The 18,401-nt window shown below is 43.7% G+C and overlaps 1 protein-coding gene across 13 annotated transcripts in view; it reads right to left on the minus strand.

The window, feature by feature from the left end:
- Window positions 1-18,401, minus strand: part of LOC137377146 (neuron navigator 2-like) — a 984,055-nt gene that overhangs the window by 13,187 nt on the left and 952,467 nt on the right. For all 13 annotated transcript variants that reach the window (XM_068046509.1, XM_068046511.1, XM_068046512.1 and 10 more), the window contains 5 exons: window positions 13,888-14,041; window positions 8,936-9,095; window positions 8,435-8,532; window positions 2,483-2,578; window positions 1,500-1,668 (listed from right to left, as the gene is read on the minus strand). In XM_068046509.1, the coding sequence (XP_067902610.1) occupies window positions 1,500-1,668; window positions 2,483-2,578; window positions 8,435-8,532; window positions 8,936-9,095; window positions 13,888-14,041 (677 nt within the window). The remainder of the gene's footprint in view (window positions 1-1,499; window positions 1,669-2,482; window positions 2,579-8,434; window positions 8,533-8,935; window positions 9,096-13,887; window positions 14,042-18,401) is intronic.

Consider the following 18,401-nt stretch of genomic DNA (forward strand, 5'->3'; position numbering starts at 1 on the left):
CTTTAAAGACGTCTGCAAACGCGACATGAAATCCTGTGACATTGATCACAAGTCTGGGAGTCAGTTGCCAGCGTTCGCCAGAGCTGGCGGGCAGCCATAAAGGCGGGGCTAAAGTGTGGCGAGTCGAAGAGACTTAGCAGTTGGCAAGAAAAAAAGACAGAGGCGCAAGGGGAGAGCCAACTGTGTAACAGCCCCGACATACAAATTTTTCTGCAGCACCTGTGGAAGAGCCTGTCACTCCAGAATTGGCCTTTATAGCCACTCCAGGTGCTGCTCCACACACCACTGACCACCTCCAGGCGCTTACCCATTGTCTCTCGAGATAAGGAGGCCAAAGAAGATCACAACGGAGACTGCATTTACCCAGTGTAACATTGGAGAGTTGCTTAGCAGGACACAGTGTGAAATCTGCAGCTACCAGTGAAGGAGAAGGATAAAATTCTTTAAACATAAATACAAATGAGCAAGTTATGCCAAAATTTACATTGAAATTTACACCAATCTTCTCATTGGTGCTTTGAACAAAATTTCCTGCAAATTTTATTAGCATACGCTGGAAAAACTGGCGTAAAGGAAATGCAAACAAGGCCTGAGGAAAGCAACAAACTTATGCCATATTCCTTCTTTAAGTCCCTCTATACACAAGAAAATTTTAAGTTGGAAGCTATGAAACCATCATTTATGCACATTCTGTGCAGCATGCTTAAGAAAATACAATTATTAGCTTTTCAGTGTATAATCATTCTAATGCCACAAACATGCATTCAAAGGTACAGAAAATACATTGTAGGTCTCAGTGAAAAGATTTTTTTTTTTAATTGCTTAACAAAGTTGCCAAAAAATACCAGAAATACAATTGAGTCCGATAGTGTATAAAATTTAAGCGTAAATTTATATCCTGCTCAGAACTAGCATGAATTCAGGGAATCGCAGCAGTTGCATTTTTGTAAATGTTAACGAGCAGCAGAGGGAATCAGCATAAAAGATTGAGGAAATTCCAGCGTGCCGTAAAAAAAAAAGCACATGTCACTCATGACCAAATTTCTACAATCTTTTACACTGAAAATCAAACATTATGCTGTACTTAACACTGTACTGTATGCTGTATCATTGTTTTGGTGCAAGTTTTCAGGAAATTCTGAGCCTATGTGTCTGAATCTATCAAACTAAAGTGTATGGAGTACAGTAGTTGGAAATTCTAACTGTAATCTGTTGCCGAATGGTATAGTAATACCTAATAGGATCAGCAGGGGGCGTCAGGGACCAACAGCCTTGTGATGATGAATCACTGTTAATGTGCTGATCAGTGAAATCGGTTATTGTCGTCACAAACCATTAGGCATTCTGCATCAGATAATTCGGAGCACAGAATAAGTTGGAATCAAAAGTTCTGTGGGCTATTATTTATCTCCACTTCTGGTTTGTAGAATTCCACATTTAAAAATCATGTGAAAATCAAGTGAAAAGGCAGAAACTTCCAAAATGAATAATGTTCATACCTTTCAGTGACATTGTGACTGTGTTACTTTCTCCTACTAAATAGCCACAGGGTAACAGTTCCGGTGTGTCTACGTTATTAGTGCGTCTGATATCCCCTATGCTGTAGCCCAGCACACTGTCTGAGTTTAGGCCCAACTGGCTCACTGGATCCACATGGATAATGTATTCCTGTGAAAGACAGTATAATTGGTTAAACCAAAAGATTTTGCGCTCTGAACTGGACCAAGAAACTAGAATTTCAATTTTGAATTGGTTATTACGTTTGAATTGATGAAATACAAGAACTATGAGAAGTCAGGGGAAGTTATTTATTTAGATAAATGTAACAAAAAGCATTGTCCAATGATTTCATTTTAAAGCATGACCATACTTTTCAGATTGGTGCCTTCCTATCACATCATGTTTCATCACAAAATTTTAACAGGTAGTATAAATTCCTGTGGATTCCTGTGCCACTCTCCTTCCATAATAAGAACATCGGTTTTCTTTATTAGTAACAACAGTAATGTCAGTGAACTAGTGTAATTTTATTTCATGGTCTTCTCTAAGTTGGCAACAACCCAGGCTGGCAAAAGAAAGTTTACATAAATGGATATCAATGAGGTCGAGATAATCCCCAAGGTCAAATAGCCTGCAGACATTCACTGAAGAGGTGCCTAAGGGTGGCCCATGCCTTTGAGGAGTAAGCAGATTGAGGAGAGGAAGGAAGAAAATTAAGGCAAAAGAAAAAGAGGGGAAACCATAAGGTGGAGAAATGTCAATGCACTTTTATCTTTAAAAAGTTAACAGAATAATTAAAGTATGGTGCAAATTGCAAATGAGACTTTTTTCTGGCCCCAAACAGCTGCTCAATATTTTGCTTAATACCTATCCATAATGTTAGATATTCGAGATAAAAGAAACTTTCCAACCCCTCTTCCTCAACCGGCATACTAGTTGTGCCACATTTGCATCTTATTTTCATCAATCTGGTCTTCCTTACCTTAAATAGACGCCGCACCACACCATCCAAGACATCCCACTTTGTCTTACCACTGACACCAATGCAGCCGACTATATACAGGCGGATCTGAGACTCCTGTGGTGAAGGAAGAAATCGATCAGTATTTGCTGGAATAATGTACAATTAATCCAATAGCAGTGGTTGTTAAACTGTTGAAACAAAAGATATTGATTTTAGCTTCAGAGTTTCTAACTGACATCGGAATCAGGAAAATCCTTTATCACCGATGACATTTTTCTGTTCGTAAATCTAAGGTTTGACTAAAACATAAACTTCATGGAATTCTCTGTCAGCATTAAATGCATTCTGATCAGTTTAACATCACAAGAATAGATGGCCAAGTAAACTTTTCTTTACTCTGTCCAACGTGCTGTAATCTCAATCCCAAACACAGCACTCATTAATCCAGACAACATTTTGATTTCCCACACCAATTATCCTGTGGCTTCACCAAGTAACACTGTGCTGATATGTGGGCAGCTCCGTGCTGTGGCACAATGTTTTAAAATTATTCCTTCATGGGATGTGAGTGCCGCTGGCAAGGCATCCAGCCTTGAGAAGATGGTAGCGAGCTGCATTCTTGAACTGCTGCAGTCCATGTGGTGTAGGTATACCCACACTGCTGTGAGAAAGGGAGTTCCAGGATTTTGACCCAGTGACAGTGAAGGAATGGCGATATATTTCCAAATCACGATGGTATGTGGCTTGGAAGGGAACTTGGTGGTGGGTTGCCATACATCTGCTGCCCTTGTTCTTCTCAAAGGTAGAGGTTGCAGCTTTGGAAGGTGCTATTGAAGGAGGCTTGCCGTGTTTGCTGCAGTGCATCTTGTAAATGGAACACACTGCTGCCACTGTGCACCAGTGGTGGAGGGAGTGACTGTTTAAGGTGGTGGATGGGGTGCCAATCAAACAGACTGCTTTGACCTGAATGTTGTCGAGCTTCTTGAGTGTTGTATGAGTTGTACTCATCCAGATAAGGGGAGAGTATTCCACTACATTGTAGACTTGCACCTAGTAGATGGTGGACAGGCTTTGGGGAGTCAGGAGGTGAGTTACTTGCTGCAGAATTCCCAGCCTCTGACCTGCTCTTGAAGCTACACTATTTATAAGGCTGGTCCAGTTAGGTTTCTCGTCAATGGTAACCCCAGGTGTTGAATGGTGGGGTATTCAGGGATGGTAGCGCTGTTGATTGTCAAGGAGAGATGGTTAGATTCTTTCTTGTTGGAGATGGTCATTGTTTGGCACTTGTGTGGTGTGACTGTTACTTGCCATTTATCAGCCCAAGCCTGAATGTTGTTCAGGTCTTGCTACCTGCGGAGTTGCACACTGTGCAATCATCAGCGAATATCCCCACTTCTGACCTTTTATTGGAGGGAAGGTCACTGATGAAGCAGCTACCATGACAAACTTCTGCAGTGATGTCTTCTGAATTGACCCCCGACACCGTCCCTTTCCCGTGGCACTTCCCCATGCAATCGCAGGAGGTGCAATACCTGCCCTCTTCTCACCAACCAAGGCCCCAAGCACTCCTTCCAGGTGAAGCAGCAATTTACTTGTACTTCCTTCAATTTAGTATACTGTATTCACTGCTCACAATGTGGTCGCCTCTATATTGGGGAGACCAAACGCAGATTTGCAAAACTCAAATTGTAAGACTTACCGGCAACCAAAGACTTCACGTTGAACTTAAAGGATTGTAACTACCAGATTTTGCCTTAAACTTTTCCCCTTTATTCTTTCTACTTTTTCTGTCTCTATCTGCATGTTTGTTTATCGCATATGCATGCTAGCGTGGACGCGTCGCATATTCGTAGTCGTTAACCGGATTAGAGTTTAAGGTTAATAAATTTCCACCTTTCCTGTTTAAATCTAAGAAAACCTGTCTGAATTGATTTCTTTGCCTTGCAATTGGAAAGGGGTGAACAAGGATTCACTAAGGGGGAGCTAAAACACAGTGTTTTAAAAAAAATTAAACCCTGTTACGGTTAAATCAGGCAAAGGCTGAGAGGGAACCCCTAGACCCCTCTCACCTGGTCGTAACAGCCTGCTTTTCATGTCGACAGAGCTACTCATTATTCTGCTATTAACACTCTCTCTGGACTAATGCTTTGTCTTTCACCACAAGCATAAACACACTTTTTGACTTTGTCCCATGACAGCTTTGTTATATAATCTCCTCTGCCCTATTAGACACCTTCCCTTTTGTTCCCTTCCCCACTAGCAGCCCCCCCACCCCACCCCCTTCACTTGCTTAAAACCCAATTCTTTTCTAACCTTTGCCAGTTCTGATGAAAGGTCACAGACCTGAAATGTTAACTTTGCTTCTCTCTCCACAGATGCTGCCTGATCTGCTGAGTATTTCCAGCACTTCCTGTTTTTATTTCTTGAATTTAGTTGTTTTATCCACATTTGGACCAAAGCTGTAATGAGGTCTGAAGCCAACTGGCCTTGGCAGTACCAAATCTGAGCATCGGCGAGCAGGCTATTGCTAAGTAAGTGCCGCTTGATAGCATTGTTAATGACATCTTCCATCATTTACTAATGACTGAGAGTAGACTGTTGGGGCAGTAATTGGCTGGATTGGATTTGTCGGGCTTTTTGTGGACAGGGCACATCTGTGCAATTTTCCACGTTGTCAGGCAGATGCCAGTGTTGTAGCTGCACTGGAACAGCTTGGCTAGGTGCACGACTACATACGAACATACAAATTAGGAGCAGGAATAGGACACTCTGCCCCTCAAACCTGCTCTGTTATTCAACAAGATCATGGCAGATCTGATTGTAACCTTAACTCCACATTCCTGCCTACCCCCAATGACCCCTCTTCACCTGATCGTAACACTACTCCCTGTTTCCTGTTAGCCAGCCAATCTTCTATCCATCCCAATATGTTACCCCCTACACCATGAGCTTTTATTTTCCACAATAACCTTTGATGTGGCACCTTATCAAATGCCTTCTGGAAATCTAAGTACAATACACCCACCAGTTCCCCTTTATCCAAAGAACATGTTATTTCTTCAAAGAGCTTCAATAAATTGGTTAAACATGATTTCCCTTTCACAAAACCATGTTGACTCTGCCTGATTACCTTGAATTTTTCTAACTGCCCTGCTATAACTAATTTAATAATAGATTTAGCATTTTCCCTATGACAGATGTTAAGCTAACCGGCCTGAAGTTTCCAGCTTTCTGTCTCCCTCCCTTTTTGAATAAAGGAGTTACCTTGGCTATTTTCCAATCTAATGGAACCTTCCACCAATCTAGGGAATTTTAATTTTGGCAAATTAAAACCAACACATCAACTATCTCAGTAGCCACTTCTTTTAAGACCCTAAGATGAAGTCCATCAGGACCCAGGGACTTGTCATCCCGCAGCTCCAACAATTTGCTCAGCACCACTTCCCTGGTGATTGTTGTAATGAGTTCTTTGTGTTGTCTGATACAACATAAATGAGATGTGTGGAGGGAGTCAATGACGGCATCCTAGTACTTAGCTCATTAGCATACTAAGATCTTCAAGGGACATCATTCTTAAAGGTGATCACACAACAACTATAATTTTCTTGAGTTCTTCCCTACTAGTTCTTCAGTACTACAGCTGGGATGATGTCAGGGTCCATAAACTTTGCTGTATCCAATGCATTTATCCATTTCTTGATATCACGTGGAGTGAATTAGATTGGCTGAAGACTGGCACCTGTGATGGTAGGGTCCTCAGGAGAAGGCTGAGATGGATCATCCACTCGACACCTCTGGTTGAAGTTGGTTGCAAATGCTTCAGCCTTATTTTTCACACTGATGTGCTGGGCTCCCCCATCATTGAGGATGGCGATATTTGCAGAGCCTCCTCCTCTGGTTAGTAGTTTAATTGTCCACCACCATTCACGACTGGATGTAGCAGAACTGCAGAGCTTTAATCTGATCCATTGTTGTGGGAAAGCTTAGCTCTGTCTATTGCATGCTGCTTCTGCTGTTTAGCATGTTGTCCTGTGTCGTCGCTTCATCAGGTTGGCACTTCATTTTAGAGATGCCTGGTGCTGCTCCTGGCATGCTCTCCTACATCCCTCATTGAACCAGGATTGGTCCCCCGGCTTGATAGTACTGGTAGAGTGGGGGATATGCCGAGACATGAGGTTACAGATTGGGGTTGAATATAATTCTGCTGCTGCTGCTGATGGTCTACAGCACCTCATCTCATGGATGCCCAGTTTTGAGCTCCTAGATCTGTTCTGAATCTATCCCATTTAGCCCGAGGGTAGTGCCACACAACACGATGGAGGGTATCCTCAGTGTGAAGACAGGACTTCATCTCCACAAGGACTCTGCGGTATTACTCCTATCAAAACTGTCATGGACAGATGCATCTGCGACAACTAGACTGGTGAGGATAAGTTCTTGTATGTTTTTCCCTCTTGTTGGTTCCCTCACCACCTGCCCCAGTCTAGCAGATATGTTCTTCAGGACTTGTCCAGCTTGGTCAGGGGTGGTGCTACCAAGCCACTCTTGGTGATGGACATTGAAACCCCCCATCCAGAGTATATTCTATGTCCTTGCTATCCTCAGTGCTTCTTCCAAGTTCTGTTCAACATGAAGGAACATTAATACATCAGGTGAGGGAAGGCAGTAGGTGGTAATTAGCAGGAGGTCTCCTTGCCTATGTTTGAACTGATGCCATGAGACTTCATGGGGTCTACAGTCAATGTTGAGGATTCCCACAGCCAATCCCTCCTGACTGTATACCACTGTGCTGCCACCTCTAGTGGGTCTGTCCTGCTTGTGGGACAGGACATACTGAGGGATGGTGATGGAAGAATCTGGGACATTGGCTGTAAGGCGTGATTCAGTGAGTATGATTATGTCAGGCTGTTACTTGACTCGTCTGTGGGTCTGCTCTCTCAATTTTGGCACAAGTCACCCCCAGCTGATAGTGAGGAGGACCCCGCACGGTTGACTGTGCAGGATGTGCTTTTGTCATTTCCGGAACCTAGGTCGATGCAGGGTTCCCGGTCTAGCTTTATGCTTCTTCAACTTTTCTCTAGCAGTTTGATACAACTGAGTGGCTTGCTAGGCAATTTCAGAGGGTAGTTAAGTGTCAACCACATTGCTGTAGATCTGGACTCACATGTAGGCTAGACCAGGTAAGGACAGCTGATTTCCTTCCCTAAAGGACATTAGTGAATCAGATGGGTTTTTATGACAATTTAGTTTTGTGACCATCATTACTGATACTAGCTTAGTATTCCTGATTTTTCAATTAATTGAATTTAAATTCCACCAGGGGTTATGATGGGATTTGAACTCATGTCCCAGGAACATCAGACCACTGGATTACTAGTCCAGTAATATGACCACTAGGCTAACGTTCCAGGGACTCAATTGACATTGTCCAGGTTAAGTTCACTCTGGTCTCATAAGATCAGCAGACAAAGAAGAGAATCACCCTCTCAGTCCGCTTAGACTCAACCCCTGGCCTGAGAATTGAAAGGACTTTGAATGAGCTCATATACACTGCGCATCTAATCCTCCAAAGAGTCCTTGATACATAAAGGTTTTCACTAAATGACACAAAACTGGAGTTACATGGCTTTTCTGTTTATTTTAAAGTTCTGAGGAAAATCTTTGAGTGTGTAATAATGAATTATTCAATCTGAATTTGTATAATTTGGTATTACACTATCCAGGACATTATCGCATAAGTGGGAAAACCAAAAATGACAAATTCACATGCTTCAAGTAACACTTAAGAACCGGCACCTGAAGTATTACAGAGGCTTTGCAAGGAATTCCATGCCCTTGAAGTACTCAGAGCTTGAGCACAGCATTAAGATGCTTATGGCAGGAACCTGAAAAAAAAATGGCCCTTGGAAATTGTCAGATGCACATTATCAGGAGAATTTTCAGCAATGGAATTGGCCGCCTTCAACATACCTCCTTCCATCTCATCTCTTCTTGCAAGCGGACGACTATCTTTACATGCCTGCCTTCTTTGCGAGCCGAGCCATCTGCATTGTCATCAAGTAGCATATCTGCTCAACGGTAACATCAATCAGAAATGGAAACAAGGGAACAACAGTGAGCATGAATACTCTGCTGGCTCAGTCAATGACTTCCCTATTTCTGATCTGAACTCAATGTAAGTTGAACTATATTTACAGAATCAAAATTCACTGCTTTCGGTATGTCAGTGTGGGCTAGAAGATTCTGACTTCAGTGACGTTTGCAGAAAGGTGACCATACAATGATAAACAAGCACCACTATCTTACAGAATGCATTTGAAATGATGGAAAGTTAAATAATTCAACCAAATTTATAGTCTTAGCTAGAAGGTTTAATCTGAGACCTGCATTGAATATGCAATGGGTACTCTAGTAATCTATACTTCTGATATGAATGCAGCAAAAGGAAATGACTGTTTCACAGTTACATACCAAGACTGGTAGATTCGGTCAGGTTAAGGCTGTGCTGGGAAAGGCCGAGTGACTGACGAGGGGACGACGAGATGGAAAGTTGGGACTGGGCTCGACTACAATTGCCTTGGGTTTCAGATTTCAATCGGTCATTTTCAGCCTTTAGCTTTTCAATTTCAGTCTAGAAGAGGAAAGGATTTAAATGTTAAAGCAAGCCAGATTTTTAAAAACACTGTATAATCGTGCAATAGACCTTATCCTACACAAACACTTTACACACTTTATTTGTTAGTTGTGCATGCTAGAAGCATTTTCCTTGACATGTTTAAACTTTAACATGTCTTAAGTATTACCTGCTTGCACATGGTAGGTAAAGATTACCTCTGGAAAATTGTAATCTGATCAGCACAGAGAAGCATAGCACTCCAAACCGTTACTAGCTTTTTACTTTGGGTGGGGTGGGGGGGAAATGATTGGTTAGGATTGTCATGTAATTCTAAATGTCACAAAGAAAAATCTGTAGTAATACCATGAAAAAATGTTTTGGTGCACCAATGAATATCTCCCAAGCGAATTCTATTACCACATACTCGTTTCAAAAGAAATCATATTGATTTAGGTGATAGGAAGCATGAACAAAGTAACATAAGCAGTTAAGTTGTTCACGTTTGTATACATATATATAGGCAAACCATGGAACGTTAAAGGAAATTCAGTTAAAATCTGCAGTAGCAGTTTGAAGCTGTTAGAATGATGGAGTTACACTTATGGATTTACAGATAACAGCGAATGAAATCCTTCCTTCTTCTCCACCCCTTTATCCACTGGGCTGCATTTTAAGACTCCGCCGCCGAAGTAGGCGACAGACATAAAAAAACACGCCCTGCCCACACGGGGAACGTGTTATGGAGCCACCATGATTTCAAACGCGGCAGCTCATTTGCATGGCCGCTGCCCCCCCCCGATGACGTGCAGGGGACAGGCGAGCCATCCATGGCAACAGTTCCGAAGAAGGGTCACTGACCCGAAATGTTAACTCTGCTTCTCTTTCCACAGATGCTGCCAGACCTGCTGAGTGATTCCAGCATTTCTTGTTTTTGATCCATGGCAACAGCATCTGGGGCCAATGCGCAGGCGCCAGCGCCATTTTTAAAGGGGTTACAGCCCTTCATGGACTTTTAAAAATTAAAGGGCCAGGTAAGTCACATTGCACCAAAACATAATTTTATGATGTTGGAATGACATTTCCGGCCATTCATGCCCTTCCCCCTCCCCAGGATGCAAATATTTAGAATTTACCCTTTCTCCCCTCCAAGGTTCGGCAGCTTTGCCCTTTACCCTTTCCCATGAACCACCACCCCCCCCCCCCCCACACACCAATCCGCATCGTTTCAACCTTGCTCTCCACCTCTCGCGCAGAGAAAAAAATCCTCCTCCCCCCTCCCCATAGGTGTCACGCCATGTTTCCCCAAATGGGGATTCGAAGGTGCGGCATGCTGTTGGCCGCCCGAATGATGATCAGTGCGGTGACCTCATTAATTCCGGTATGTAAAGTACTTTCCATATTTAAATGGGGATCCCGTCACCAAGGGGCGGGGCGGCCCCCGTCGCCGTTGGAGTCAGTGCCGGGCCTTCACTGCACTGATCTTCATTGTTGCCCCTCTGCCAACGTTTCCGATGGCGGTCGGGCTTTAAATTGTGTGAGCAATTATCTTGCCATAAGTTTTTATATTGATGCAGAAATGCTACTGCATTCTTGAACAAGGTTATTTCTTTCTGATATAGCTACACAAGTAAATACTATTATGCATCAAACTGTTAACTTGGAAAATACTGCAAAATGGGTTATGATTAATAGTAGCCCTAGGTTTACTTTGTATTTACAACTTGTGGTTAACTTTTAGCAAACTAATCTGCATGACTAATAAGAAATGGTTATTCATCAACAATTGGCAAACCGTTCAACATGATTCAATGAAAGCAAACCATTTGGAGAAGAAAGTGTCTTACAATTCCATATAACTTCACAAGCCACTAAACTCGTAATTCTCTGGGTCAATTTTCAATGAATTCAAAGTACTGATGGGAAGGAAGCAAGCTCGAGTCCAGTGCTGTGGTATGTCATGTTCGGCGTTAAGATTCACTCTGACAATCACTTTGTTTGTTTGTTTGCTGGCTCATTTAAACAACAACCCTGCAGATATCTGGTGACAACAGACAGCCCTGTTGTTTTGCATTCCTTTGGTGAGTGCTCTTGGCTGGAGAACAAATCTCAAAATCTATTCAACTCCGCCCATCAAAAGGCAGCTGCATCAACATCTGGCCAAACACCACCTCCACTGAATAATGGGCTTTCCAAATGTCCTCTGGCCAAACAATTTCACACACGCAGCTCTCAGATGACCTGCTTATAATAAGGACAACTTTCCACTTGGGAACTAGTTCTATGCATGAATAGGCAAGAAATGTTGGCAGTCTACAAACGTTGCTATTGTCTCTCTGGAACAGCTTGAGGCATGCTACAGCTAAAACAGACTGCAGGCTCAACAGTAAGAGCATCTAGCTTTTCACCAGCATTTGATCTTTTAAAAGAATAAACTGAATAATTTAATAGCAGCAACTTTATTGCAGATTGCAGCAAAGCAAATGGGCATCTGTTATAATTTACAGGCTATTTTCTATTAATAGTCCCATTTTTGAAACACTGCAAATTCAAATGCATTTCAACAAATGCTTTCTAAATAATAATTATGAGGCACAGATTTCCATTTTCTAATAATAGCATGTTTGCTGAATATTCTAATTTATAGTGAATAAGTTAAAGATAGTATCAAAATTGAAGAAAAAGCATATAATTGCGCAAAAATGGGAGGCAGGTCAGAAGATCGGACAGAATATTAAAAACAGCAAAGAATGACTAAAAGATTGATACGAAGGAAAAAATAAGAGTACTAGAGAAAGCTAGCTAGAAATATAAAAAACAGATAGTAAGAGTTTCTATAGATATTTTAAAAAGAAAAGAGTTAATAAAGTGAGTGTTGGTCCAATAGAAAGTGAGTCTGGGGAATTACTAATGGAAAATCAGGAGATGGCAGATGAATTGAACAGGCATTTTGCATCTATGGAGCATACAAGTAACATCCCAGATGTTGCTCTAAATCAGGAAATGGAAGGAAGGGAGGGAGGGAGGAACTTATGCAGGGCACTGGTGTGACCACATCTGGAGTACTGTGTACAGTATTGTTTTCCTTATTTAAGGAAGGATGTAAATGCGTTAGAAGTTCAGAGAAGGTTTACTAGACTAATATCTGGAATGGGCGGGTTGTCTTATGAGGAAAGGTTGGACAGGCTAGGCTTGTATCTGCTGGAGCTTAGAAGAGGAAGAAGCGACTTGATTTCAACATACAAGATCCTGAGGGGTCTTGACAGGGTGGATGTGGAAAAGATGATTCCTCTTGTGCGAGAATCTAGAACTTGGGGTTACTGTTTAAAAATAAAGTGTTGCCCATTTAAGATAAAGATGAGAAGTTCTTTCTCTCAGAGGGTCGTGAGTCTTTGGAACTTTCTTCCTCAATAGGTCTTTGAATATTTTTAAGGCAGAGGTAGATAGATTCTTGATAAGCAAGGGGGTGAAAGGTTATCAGAGGTAGGCGGGAATGTGGAGTTGAGGTTACAATCAGATCAGCCATGATCTTGGTGAATGGTGGAGCAACCTCGAGGAGCTGAATGGCCTACTCCTGCTCCTAATTCGTATATTTGTATGTTGATTCCTTAAATAAGCGATGGAATCATTTGAAAAATATTTAGGTGCAGTGACGGGATGGGGGGAGGAGGTGGGGGAGGGAAATTGTAGGTCTTTCTGGATGAGCAATAATGGGTTCAATGCTCCCCCTCATGTGTATCTATCTCATGATCATTTAGGGGTAAATGAACTGAGTGCCATGGTACTGAGCCACACTGAACAGAAAGTTACATATTCAATTCTATTTGGTGCTGATCGAGCTTTTCTCATCTCAGCAACACTAAAAGATCTGCAATTGCATTCAGTGCCCTTGGGCTAGAGAAGAATAAAGATGCCACGGGGTCCTATTCCTGCTTAGTTTGTGGTAGAAAGCACATATATGAATGCATCAGATGAGAACAGGATTGAGCTTTGCTGTGATGCCTTCTGTGTCAAATAGCCTACTAACCATCATTGTCTCAGCTGATGCATGGAGAATGGACAGGGTACCAGACAGCTGCTGGGCTGTGTAATCAGACACCAGCACTTTTAGGAAAGAAAAGTTCATCAATAAACATCATTACTGTAGGTGAATCCATGGGTTTGCAAAGTATAATCTTAAATTGCCTAATCTTGTCTATATAGGATAAAGCAAATTTTAATTGGTACATTTTGCAGCTGAACGCTAAATATTCATTATTTATGCTAAATATTCACATTTTGATTTCCCTTACAATGTTTGAATTAATAATTAATTGTGGACGCAAAGGTCTCCATTAAAACACACATCTTTGCCTGGGCGCCAGTGTGTTATTCTCACCTCTTCGACTCTAGATTAATGTGAGTCCAGATTCACAGCAATATGGTTGACTCATAACTGCCCTGTGAAATGGTCTAGCAAGTCACTCACTTGTCTAGGGCAATTAGGGATGGGCACCAAATGCTGGCCTTGCCAGTGTTGCCCACATCCCATGAAAGAATATTTAAAAAAATTAAGCATCGGAGATAGAAATCCACATCTCATCACTTTGCATGCCTTAACCATGACACTAACATTAAAAAATGTTCAAACCCCATCTTTTGATTGTAGAGGGCCTGGAGGAGAACCAGCAGATTGATCTCGAGAATTAAAGGCGCTCAGTTACCACAATAGATAAGCGAGCAGAGGCTGTTTAAAATGGACATCTTTGCAGAGTTAAATTAAATAAAACCACACTTAAAGAAAAATGCAACAGAAGGCAAGCCACCTCACCTGCATTCTGTTCATGGCCTCGCGCAGCTGGTCCAGTTGGTGAGCAGAGCTCAGCGCCTCAAGCCGAATATCTGTCAACTTCATCTCCTTCTCTCTCAGCTCACCGCGTAATTGCATAATGGTCTCAGCTTCACCGTCGATGCAATCAGAGATGCTGCACAGGAGAGAAAAGGGAAGCAGAAAGTCACAGAATCTATATTAATTCGTTCAGTCAGTTAGAATTAAAAACTGTGACCTATTGTAGGAAATCGTTTAGATTTTTTGTTAATTTACTTACACTCAATATTTACCTAATATTAAAATGGCAATGAATTTTTTTGCATAAAATTGATCATTGGAAGCAAAGAACCCCTTGATTGATTTGTCTGTTGTGTTCTTTCAGAAATGGAGCAATAAAAAAGTTAATTTCAGGCCATAATACAATTCCTCAAATTAATTCTACAAGTGAAGTATTAAGAACAGAGAGAGAGAGATACAGCACTGAAACAGGCCCTTCGGCCCACCAAGTCTGTGCCAACCATCAACCACCCATTTATACTAATCCGACATTAATCCCATATTCCCTACCACATCCCCACCTTCCCTCAATTCTCCGACTGCCTACCTACACTAGGGGCAATTTATAATGGCCAATTTACCTATCAACCTGCAAGTCTTTGCTGTGGAAGGAAACCGGAGCACCCGGCAGAAACCCAGAACTGAACCCACGTCGCTGGAGCTGCGAGGCTGCAGTGCTAACCACTGTGCCACTTCTGAACATAGGATCAGAAGTGGGCCATTTAGCACCTCGAGCCTGTTCCGCCATTCAATGTGATCATGGCTGATCTGCAATCTGACTCCACATATCTCTTAATAACTTTGGTTCACAATCATCTACCAATCTCAGATTTAAATTTAACAATTGATCCAGCATCAAATTGCCATTTGCAGAAGAGACTTCCAAAATTCTAGCACCCTTTGCATGTAGAAATGTTTCAGCCCTGAAAGGCCTGGCTCTAATTTTTATACTGTACTCCCTAGTTCTCGACTCCCCAACCAGGTGAAACACTTTCTCTCCATCTACTCTATTTGTTTCCATTAATATCTTGAAATCTTTCTTCAAATCACCCCTCAACCTTCTAAATTCCAGGGAATAGAAGCCTAGTTTGTGTAATCTCTCATAATTTAACCCTTGGAGTCCAGATATCATTACACTGGTATATAGCAAATCAGATGTCACAGCTTACTACATAAGAAAAGCAATTTGGACTGACACTAAATCCGAAATGTGAAGTACACTGAAATCTATGTACAATCTTTGGATTCTCCATATAGGCACCTATAAGAATCGAGGCTCAAGTCTGCAACTATTGTTTGTTTATTGTGGAACTGCAGCTAATAGTAGGGGTGACATTTTACACGTCTTTGCTTTAAATGGGGAGCAAATTAATGGCCATAAATCTTGGACACTGCCTGTCCAAATTTCTGATCGAGGCTGCTGGATGGCGAGGCTCCCCACTGGGAGCACACACTCATTAAATAAACAAAGTGACTCCTGACAACGCAAAGCATGCACATAGCAATCACGGACATCAATGCGTGCGAACATTTGCCAGCTTGCCAATGAATGCGTGCATGACGTCACCACCCTTCAAAAGCTGTCTTCATTTTCACCCGTCTCCATTCACTGGAACAGTACCCGCTCCCTCCCATCATCCCTGCTTCAATCACCGCTTCACCACCCTCGATCCCTGCCAAACCGCTGCCTTCCCTCAGCCACTTGCTCCCCGAGCCCATTAGCCACCCTTCCTCCCCCGCCCCCCAGCAACTCGCTCCCACCCCACTGGCCGCTCTACCCCTCAGCCATTTGCTCCAGGTCTCCTGGCTTCCCCCCTCTCAGCCATTCAATCCTGTGGGTGTACCTACCCCACATGTACTGCAGCGGTTCAAGAAGGCAGCTCACCACCACCTTCTCAAGGGCAATTAGGGATGGGCAATAAATGCTGGCCTGGCCAGTGACGCCCACATCCCATGAATGAATTTAAAAAGAAATCCTGCCCTTGATCTTTTTGCCTCACCCCTCCTCCCCATTGGCCGCTTCCCCTATCTTAGCCGTGCGCTCCAAAACTCACTCCCCTCCGCCTCCCTGCGCCCCCTGGGCCGATCTATCCCCGTTTCTCCCTTCCAGCCCCCCAAGCCCGCTCTCTGGCTGCTCGTTCCCTGCTTCCCCTCCCTCCCTCCAGATGCTAGCTCCAGGCCGCGCCACTTCCCTCCTCTCAGCAATTTGCTCCTACGTCGCTCCGTCACCCCAATCGGCCTGCCTGGCCTCTTTGCGTTGCATGGCGGAAAATGATCGAACATGGGAGCGAGTGGCTGAGAGGAGGGAAGTGGCGCGGCCTGGACCTAGCATCTGGGAGGGGGGGGGAAGTGAGGAGCAGGGTACAATCGGCCAAGAGGAGTAGTGGCGAGGTCTAGAACAAGTGGCTGAAGGGGGAGGGGAAGCAGGGAGCAAGTGGCCGGAGAGTGGGCAGCAAGTGGCTAAGGGAAGGCAGTGGGGAGTGAGCAGCAAGAAGACGGGCATGGGAGGGTGCGACAAAAAGAAACACAATGGCAGGAGGGAGCGGGGGACTGTTGGGGATGGGATGGAGGCAGCGATGGCAGCCATTGAAGGGATTTTTGGGTTGAATTTGTTTTTGTGATAAATTGAGCAGCACCATCTTTAATCCTGGCAGCTGCCTGAAATGTCGCAGACAGTGACGCTTCAGTGGAAGAGGCTGCATTTGCGCATGTACCAGTACTACACCACCTCATGGTTGTGTTGTCAGCAAACGCAACCTTAAATAAACACCTAGATGTCAGCATACAACGGAGGCCTGTACAGGAAGGTTCAGTGCACTGCTGTTGAGACAAATACGCTCCTCTTTGTACAGATGTCTCTTTTACATCTGTCAGGTGATAATCTGACTAAACTGCACAAATATATCTCGGACTCTGGTAGTATTATTGACTGATGGAAAGGGAGAATGCTTTTGTTGTACTTTCAACTATTAGACTAGATTGTTAGTCCAAAGCTCTTGAAGTAGACTGCTTTTTGGGACCGAAACAATAACTTGGACAGAGAAATTAGATGTTTGGGCATTAAACGTGACCAAAAGGTCCATGTTTGACAGTTGTCTGTGGTTAATCAACGGGATGAATTGTCAACAATGCCTGCATTTGAAACATTACATTAATATTAGTGATGGGCTCTGAAGCTGCCCAGGAAGCAGTGATCCATGAAATAAAAGTGAAGTTACTGTGAAGGAGGAAACAAAGAAGGAAGAGTAACATAGATTGGAAGCTGTTTTATTTTTCTCTTTGTTTTGTTAAAACTGACATCAGGGATCAGATGAAAGATTGTTAAGTGCCCATTTTCAGTTCCAGTCATAATTGCTAAAAACACCCAGTTAAAGGTTTGACACAAGAATTTGCACGAAAATAAAGTCTGACGGCAGCCAGTTCTGGTTCTTCCGAAGGTCATGCTGAACCCTTGGAGTCCTAACAATTCAACAGCTATTTTTTTGGGGGGGGAGAAAAGAAACATTTGCTTGAACCTATTGAAGAAAAGTTCACTCCCCGTTAACTATTTGAGCAAAGTTGATTCGGGCTGGTGTCCACTAAACAGAATTTTTAAGCAGCTTATAAATTTCAGTGTCGCTAGCACAAAAAGGTTGCTTTGAAAGTCATCTAAATCGCAATGGTATTCATAAAGTCAGTGGCCAGAATTTTATGCCCCCACCCTGCAGGAATGGGCTGGTGTGGGGGGGGGGGGGGGGTAATATTGAGTGGGGTTTCCTGATGCCTTCCCGCCCGTGCTGCAATTTTATGCGGGGCGGCAGTGAGAACAGCCTGCCCGCCCAGGCCGATCAAGGCCTTTAAGTGGCCAATTAACTGCCACTTAAGGGCCACCTCCTGCCTCCGCTGGAATTTTACCAGCAGCCAGTGGGTGGTCGAGGTCCCCCAGGAGGTCACCCAGTAAAACCTGCTGGCCTACTTGAGAGCTGGAAGAGGCCCTACTGATCGGGCACCCTGTGCCACATGGTGGGCCCCTCCACGGCCCAACCGCCACCACTGCACTACACTACCCCATCACCTCCCAACCTACCCTCTCTGCCTTGTCGGGTCCTGGCCGAGTGTCCCCAGCGAGGCCCCAGACAACTACCATCCCTCTTGCTGCTGTGGCTGGGTGCAGTCCCAGCTGTGGCCACTGCTCCCGGTGGCGCTGCTGGATCTGAGAGCAGCTGGCCAGAGAGTTGTGAATGCAGATTTTAAGGCTGGGATATAGAGGCCATAATTTTTTGTTGGGCGGGTGGCCCCGTCCACTGGCTGAAAAGTCGGTGGCGAGCCCGCCTCCACCGGGCCTCGGGAGCCAGACCGGGCATTTTTGCTCCCAGGCCTGTAATTGCTCTTGGGTGGGTCTTCCACCTCCTGGAGGCAGAAAGTTCTGCCTACTGGAGCTGCCAGTCGATCAGTGGGCTGGCAGATCTTAGTCACAG

This window comes from Heterodontus francisci, chromosome 14 (assembly GCF_036365525.1).
Source record: "Heterodontus francisci isolate sHetFra1 chromosome 14, sHetFra1.hap1, whole genome shotgun sequence".
Taxonomy (NCBI): domain Eukaryota; kingdom Metazoa; phylum Chordata; class Chondrichthyes; order Heterodontiformes; family Heterodontidae; genus Heterodontus; species Heterodontus francisci.